General features: G+C 36.9%; 1 protein-coding gene and 1 pseudogene across 1 annotated transcript; one reads left to right on the top strand and one right to left on the bottom strand.

The window, feature by feature from the left end:
- The window catches only part of LOC110423448 (alkane hydroxylase MAH1-like), a 1,928-nt pseudogene extending 731 nt beyond the window's left edge, over positions 1–1,197 (top strand).
- A 1,180-nt stretch (positions 1,198–2,377) lies between these two features.
- LOC110423442 (putative disease resistance protein RGA1) lies at positions 2,378–5,914 on the bottom strand. Its single transcript, XM_021437657.2, has one exon. It carries the CDS (start codon positions 5,912–5,914, stop codon positions 2,378–2,380), a length of 3,537 nt encoding a protein of 1,178 aa, XP_021293332.2.
- Positions 5,915–8,280: the final 2,366 nt, after the last annotated feature.

Below are 8,280 nucleotides of genomic sequence, written 5' to 3'. Positions count from 1 at the left end.
CATATCTGGTAACAGGAAATAATAAGCCAACCTTTAACAAGAAAGAAAAGGGAAAATCGAATGTAACTGGCAAGCGAATGGACTTACCCATAATGGAATGAAAGACAAAACTAGATGTTTCTTCTATAAAAAGAAAGGACACATGAGGAAAGATTGTCCTGTCTAATCCCAGTCCTTGAACAAGTAAGGAAACAGGGGAGCCAAGTGGACCTTGCAGATGTACTTCAGCGGTTCGACTACAACCACATATGCTTGTTAGCATTAGGTTTTGACCCGAAATCTCTATCTACTGAATTTTCAAATGTTTCGAGCAAAGTGGCATCCGAGGAAGCAGGGAAGGCTTTGCTGCATAGGAATATCCTGCCTGTAAGTTTAAACATCGCGGATGATTTTGTGTGTAAGTGTATCTCATTGAAAAGAGAAAAAGTAAGATGCAAAGCAAAGGTGGAAGACAATGATTTCGACTTGTTGACAGCTTTTATGATCGAAGAAGAAGGAGAAATGAGTAGACTCGGAAAATCTGATAAGTTTCCAATAGACACTGCATACAGTTTCATTACAGCAGGCAAGAACACCATAAGCACTGGCCTTTCTTAGTTTTTCTGGCTTATTACAACACATCCATACGTAGAAAGCAAAATTTTTGAAGGTGCATTCCCAGCAAGGAAAGATAGGAACCTGATGCCATTTAGTGGGGAAGAGATGAACAAATTCGTATACCTACATGCAGCCTTGTGTGAAACATTAAAGGGTAGGCCCACCATTTCCCGTCAATGGTAGAACTGCAATTAAATCAGAAGCGGAGATCGTGTTGATGAGGGAGCAAGGATCTTTATTTCTGTCTATTCAATGGGAAGGACGGAAGAAATATGGGGTAAAGATTGTCTAGAATTCAAGCCGGAAAGGTGGATATCGAAGCGTGGAGATCTCATACCTGTACCATCTTACAAGTTCATACCGTTTAGTGCAGGGCTAAGAGTTTGTTTAGGGAAGGACTTGAGTTTCAAACAGATGAAGACAGCGGCAATTAACGTGCTTTGGCATTTCCAAGTTGAAATGGTGGAGTGCCAAACTGTCTTCCCAAGCAATCAGTCCATCGGACTTCACTTTGAAAATGGTTTGAGGTTAGAATCAAGAAAAGATATGTTTGATTGGGGAGTTACAATAATGAAGGATAATGTTGCATTAGGAGCATAGTTTGAATATAATTCAGAATTAAGTTGACCATTGGCTATCTTCATAATGATACATATGCTAGCTATATCATAAAAATGCTGTTATCTCTTGACAACATTGCATAGACAAATATTGAAATTGATTCAATCGTGGGAATAATATTTAAAACGGTCTATTATAACAAAAAATATGTAAATATTTTACACATGATGTAGGAATCATATAGCTTGGTGCAAGTTATTAAAATTGGTAGTAAGACTTTTTTTTAAAGAACATAAATATTCCACCAATTTACATAAGCCTGGCTCTACTATGGGATGTGATTGGTGAAAGATGGAGCGATGCAAGGCCAGTGCGAATGCCATTTGAGCTTTCCATGCATATGGCAGGCTACAGGCAGGGTCAAAAGGTTGTGTTGCTTCGACATACACAAGGCTACGTACGAGAGATTGGTTGATAGCAGCCGAACAACGTCACTTCCTAGATAACATCTGCGTTAATAATTCAGCCCTTGAAAAGGATCAAAGGGAGCACCCCATCTGGTATTGTATAGTAAATAGTGCCTAAACTAAAAGTCAAGGGTAAGAAAAAGAGACTAATCAGTTATTTCTTTCGTCTTCCCAAACAGGCCAGTATTAGCCTAAATGTAACTCATTGTTTAAAGAACTATTTAGATCAATGAGAAGACGAAAAACAAACATTCTCAAGACAAAAGAATCCTTGCAGAAAGAGTATGAAGTGCTTGTTCCCCAATGTCTGGAGTCAGTGCTCAAATAAGAACAGGAAAAGGGAGCATCGCATGCATTTGTCTGAAGATTGCGGGATAAATGATTGAGCAAAAAGTAAAGACAAAAGAAGAAAGCAAATCATAAGATTTTCAAATGGTAATTCAGTAAATTTTTGCCAGTTGCAAGTGGTTGCCCTCACAAGGTATAACGTTCAATAAAGTACAATGCTTCCCCAAAAAAAGGAATTATAAAAGAAGGAAGGTGCTTTGTATATCTACATGACATATGCTTTGTCTGCATTGTAAAATTGTAATTTGCTTCTTTGAAGATAATTATACCCGTTTGTCCCCTGCATAATGTAAAAAATAATAAAATTAACAGGTTAATTAAGAAAATGGCATAGATGGTTTACTGAGACTGAGATATAAAGGAAACTTGCCATACCTGTACTTTTCTATGTATATTAGTTGAGGTCACATTTTCTTTCCATCAATGTATATCTCGGGGATGTGAGCAATCCCTGACCAATTTTGGCTTGTTTTGTTTTGGCATGTATCCATTAACAGTGGACAACCCGAAATTTCCAAGTACTGTAATGCATTCAGAGAGCACAGTGTTTGTGGTAGAGATACCAACTGAGGACAATCAAAGATTTCAAATCTTTGAAGTACAGTCAGATTGCAAATCCATTCTGGTAACCTCTTTAAGTTGGAACAGCTGGAAATCTGTAAATATTTCAGGGTTGTGACATGTTGAAGACCATCAGGGAGAGAACTTAGTTTTGGCATGTCACCAATTTTCAATGTGCGAAGGCTCTTGAGGAATTGCAATTCCATGACATTCTCTTCCACATCGTTTGACATATCAAGTTCCCTGCACTCTTTGATTTCAAGCTCTTCAAGGGCCGTTAGATGTCTAAAACCTTTGGAAAGTGACTTTAGCATGTCACAACCACTAACAAAGAAAAACCTGAGAGAATTCAATCCTTCCTCAGGTAGGCATACCAATTTAGGGCAATTTGCTATGGATAGATGCTGAAGAGATGTAAGATGCTGAAGCCCCTTCTCTGGAAATGACACCAAATCCATGATGCTATCAATATGCATAACCTTCAATTTGGAAAGATATAGTGGATACGACAAATTTGCTGCTGCTGCCATTGGGATTTCTTTTTCTGCTGCTATCATCACTGACTGTTGTAAGAGCTTTGCACTCACGCACTTTAGCTCCAGTTCTTCCAAAAGAGGATGCAATGGCATATATGTCAGGTTAGTGCAAATCCCAATAGTTAATTTTGAAAGAAAAGGGAATGAAGTCATTGATTCCTTCTGCTGCAATGGCCTTTGTGATGATGCTGCTGCTAGGCCAAGATTATCATTAGCAATTGCAGGGACTTCCCTCCACCATCCCTTCAGATTACGCAAGTCAAAAAGCATTAGTTGCTTAAGGCAAGGGAAGAATGCTGTTCCTCCTTTTAACCGATTGCCTCCAAATGATAAAGATGATGACTCAGCACCGCTATCTTCAATGTACTCCACGGCTGTTACCACTTCAAGCCTGAGCCCCCTAAGCTTGGGAAGATGACTGAACAATGGGAGATGTAAGCATCTGTTACATCTCCATAAGGTGATTTCAAGTAGGTTTGGGAGTATCAATGACATGTCAGAAAGCATCCACTTCGGGAAACTTCCTGCTCTATATCCATAAATATGAAACTCTTGAAGATTTGAATGTGGCTGGAGGCCTTCCAAAAATTCTTCATCTTCTTCAAAAGTTGTATGATCATTGACTTCTCGGCTCCATTCTAATGTCAAGACCTCAAGGTGCTGTTTGCCTTTCAAGTTTGCTTCCTTGCATTCTGATACTACATTTTTTAAGTTTTCCAGCTTTGCTATCATTACTTCTCCCCTCAGGTCATTTAGGTCTTTCAATTCCCTTAGACCCCCACTAGGCCTTTTGAAGGAATCCATGCCCACTACGAACCGTGTTAATTTCTGAAGTGAAGTGAGCTGCCCAAGCCCAGATGGCATACGTGTCAAACCGGTGCATTGACCAGTCTCAAGATGCCTAAGACTGGTCATGTTTCTTAATTTTCTCGGCAGCTCTTCTAATCTCTTACAAGAACAGAGTTTCAGTGTCTGCAAATTAAGCAACTCAGTAATGGAACTTGGGAGTCTTCTGATGACTTCATTCTTGGAGAGATCAAGGTACCTCAAATGTTTCAACGTACCAATGGAACTTGGGAGAATGTCAATACCTGTATTATGTAGATCTAATAGACGCAAAAGTCTAAAACTTGAAATGACAGTTTCGTGATCAACCTTGTCCAAAATTACACGATGAACAGGTTGCACAGGAAGAAGAAATGTCCGTATCTTATTCGCTTTGAGCAAGGGGGTCGGGATTTTCCAGGATGAATCTAACTCAGCATTGAATGATACATGCCGAATTCTTTCAGATATGTTTTTACAATCCAGATCTACCATTGAGCTGTCACTCCCTGCGACTAGTTGAGCAAGGTCATGCATGAGATCATGCATTTTGCAACTTATTACGTTGCCCCATTCATCATATTCTACATCTTGAAAAAAGGACCGCCTTAGGAGATCCATGAAATATTGGTCCCCTAATTCCTCAAGACGTTGCATTCCTTGCAGCGATTGGATAAACCCTTCTGCCATCCAAAGTGTGATCAGCATTTGCTTGTTAATTTCATAGTCTTTCGGAAACAAGGAACAGTAAGCAAAGCACTGCTTCAAATATGGTGGCAGCTGTTCATAGCTCAACTTTAGTATGGGTAGGACGTCGTCTTGTTGAGTGATCACCAAAAGTTGGCCCTCTTTCAAAGAGAGCCACTCTGTTTCTGTATCTTTGGTATATAGAACACCTCCTATGGTCCTTATGGCAAGGGGATTTCCAGCACATCTTTTGACAATGTCCTTCCCAATTGCTATTAATCTTGAATTATTTGGCTCTCGCCCTTCTTTAAACGCCATCTTTTCGAACAAGGACCAGGACATGTCCTCTGGAAGACCTTCCAACAGATACGGTTCTGTTGTGCCTGTAATGGAAGCAACCACTTGAGCACGAGTAGTTACTACTATCTTACTTCCCCTTGCACCATTCATTAACAAATCTCTCAAATTACGCCACCTCTCCCGATTATCATTCCATACGTCATCTAAGATGAGTAAATATTTTCTGCCATCAATCCTTTTACGAAGGTGAGTTTGCAAGGAATCCATCTCCAGATTTTCAAATTTTGCATTAGTTGCAGACTCCAACATCTTTTGGGCAATTAATTTCACATCAAAAACATCAGAAACGCACACCCATATTCTCAACTCAAAATGTTTCACAATTTTCTCATCATTGTACACTAGTTGGGCTACAGTGGTCTTGCCTTGTCCCCCTATCCCAAGAATTGGTATGACTGAAACATTGTCCGCCACATCAGAGTCCAACAATCTTTTCATGATGGCATCTTTGTCACCCTCCCTCCCAACTACATCTTCCTTTCGCACGAAAGAATGTGTCTGCTTCCTCTCTACCTTTACAACTGGTATGCTTATAAGGGACCGGTCTGTCAAGTGGTATTTGGTTTTATCTGCAGCTATTGCATCTAGTCTCTGCCTAATGGCCTTGATTTGATGACCTATCTTAAGATTGTAGGCTACTTGGTTAGCTTTCGAAAATAGAAAGCTTACCTGTTTCCCTCTTTTCCCCTGCATCATGACTTGGCGTTGCAAAACATGAGTTGCAAAGTCATCCAGCAAGTCATCTGCATCATAAACTGCATCTTTAAGCTTTCCAAGCCAATCTATAACCTCGTGGCTCCTTACATGCTGCTCCTCTGCATCCAAAAGTACAGCTTTGATGGTGGAAACTGTATTTTTCAGTTTCTCAAGCTCTTCTTTGACACCCCATATCAGTCCCATTTCCTGGAGAGTAAGGTTGCCTAGCTTTCTCAGGATCCCATCAGCTATATTGAACAAAAATGCTTCCGCCATTTCTCTTCACATCCAAAAAAAAAGAAAAAATAGTGTCTAAACTTTTGTGGAAAGAAGAGAGAAGAGATAATCAGTGGTTAATTTGCCAAATCTCATTGCTAATCGCCCAAAAATTTAAAAGGGTTGACATCAATTTCATTAGATTAGCTGGCCATGTGAACATGTCAAGTTTAGGAATTATTTAATCTATCAGGATAACTTGGAAATTTCGGTGCAACTAACGGAAACCCTTTTTTATTTGTAGGCCAGAGAAAGACAGACAAAGACATGCTTGACCTTATTCGCATACTAACTGCTTTCCGATTGTGGAAGATGAGCAGAGAAAAGAAAAAGGACAAGGAATTGGCTCCACTCTCCAGCCGTGTCAAAGTGGCAATCTCCATTCCAAGGCATCGATAGGAAGGATTCAATGACTTGACTACAACCAATTTGCAGGGTTGCTAAACTTAGCTTGGAATCTTGAGACACGAGAAGTGGATACTGCACTTATCAAGCTCATTTATCTATGAATAAACTGGAAATTTTAACGTTTGAATCCGCTGAATTGAACTGTTTATGATCAAAAATTTGTTATCCTTATTTACCAAATCGTTTCTTCTGTTGTCTTGCGGTCCTTCAAGTCACTTCAAATATTATATTCCATCTCGTAGTTTAAAGCATTACACTTTTAATTAATTTGTTACCTAAATGAACCCTTCATGCAATCCAAAGGTTAGCTCACCGGTTGTCAAGCACATGCCTGCTTATTTACATATGTAAACATCATACAGAAGTTGGACCAAAATGTCTAGGTTGTATTTGGACATTAACAATTGATTAAGTAGGTAGGCTGTTAAATTTGGGGTTAAACTTGTCTTCCTAGGCTCATTTGCCAATTACTATTGACTTTTAAAAATCAATATTCAATAAAAAGCTTTGGTTGAAAATTTGTGATTTGAAAACTATTGCTAAAAATTGAAGAAGAATGCACTGCCTATTATAGTCTAATTATTATATTTTATAAATTTTTTCATATTTTCTATATAATTTATATATGTTATTATTTTAATTATGTGATTTCATGCTATATATATATATATATATATATAGCTCATGTAGGTAAGATTTTAACGTATTCATTAAATATATGTTCTAAATTATGCAGATTGGATGACCAGTAATCATGAGAATTATCTATCCTTGGGATTACACATCTTGAATTCTCCATCATGTACAATTTTATTTGCACACAATATAGAGTTTCTTGGCTCAAAATGAAGTAATAAGTCTTTATTTCTTTTCCCATTATCTATAACATAATATAAAAGGAAGATCTAAAAGTACTTCCAAGTTGATCCACGTTGTGGACTTCTTTGAATGACACTTAATTAAATATTATTTTAAGTATTATGATTTATACATATAAAAAATTTTTAGGAGATAAAATGTGACATTGTGATTTGTATATGTATGGAGGGTATTTTGGAATTTTAGTCAAAAGATTGGTATCATTCTTGAATTTGTGTGAAAATTAAGGGTAACTTTGAATTTTAATGTGTAAAAGAAGGGTTCTTTGGGTTTTTCACCACATTTGTTCGGTAGCTCTATATCTAGACTCATTATTATGCCACTGCCAGAGATTATAAAGAAGAAGTTGGTCTTTGACTCTGATAGGTTGGAGAATTGTAATTAATTGTTTGAGTGTGCAATACGTTTGATTTGAATCAATTTTTCTTCCTTCATTGAAAATTGCAGTTCATCTCTATCTATCAATCTTTTTTACTTTGATTTTATCACCTTTACTTAGACTCTTTTTTTTTTTAGATTTTTTTTAGTTGCCTATAAATTTGTTTTTTTTTTTTGTTTCTTTTATCTTTCACTCTTTTGTTTCGCATTTTGTACTGCATTTGTTCTTCGTCTGTTGCTGTTGATTTTGGTTAGTTGCCGAACCGCAAGGACTTTCTTTGTTTTCTTTTAGGCAAGGTAATTTTTAGTTTATTATGTTAGCCTTTTTTATCAGTTTAATTTTGATTTTTTTTAAATGAGTTTTTTATATATAAAAACCTATATCAAATAGTGCTTAATTCATTTGCTATTTAGTTTTTTTCCGCATTTTTAACAATTTAATGTTCATATTAGATATATAAGTTTCACGATTAATTTGTTAATGTTTTTATTTTTTAATTAACATGTCATAAGTTTTGTATCTATTTGATTCTTCTATTTATTATTCATCTTCTCCTATGAAATTGAATCGTTTGATGAAATTTATAGTAAGACTTAGCTTCTTTTCGCATTTAATGTTTCAAAGCTGAATTGAATATTCATCTTTTTATCAGAATTATCATTAAAATTAAAATCACAAAAACAATTAGATGTTACCTTAA

This window comes from Theobroma umbraticum, unplaced genomic scaffold (genome assembly GCF_002168275.2).
Source record: "Theobroma umbraticum cultivar Fairchild unplaced genomic scaffold, ASM216827v3 scaffold_20.0, whole genome shotgun sequence".
Classification (NCBI taxonomy): Eukaryota; Viridiplantae; Streptophyta; class Magnoliopsida; order Malvales; family Malvaceae; genus Theobroma; species Theobroma umbraticum.
The sequence above is the reverse complement of the archived record's forward strand: the minus strand, read 5'-3'. Positions and strand labels throughout refer to the sequence as shown.

Excerpts from the sequence above, each read along its gene's own strand:
- LOC110423442 (XM_021437657.2), bottom strand. The coding sequence starts at position 5,914 with ATGGCGGAAGCATTTTTGTTCAATATAGCTGATGGGATCCTGAGAAAG.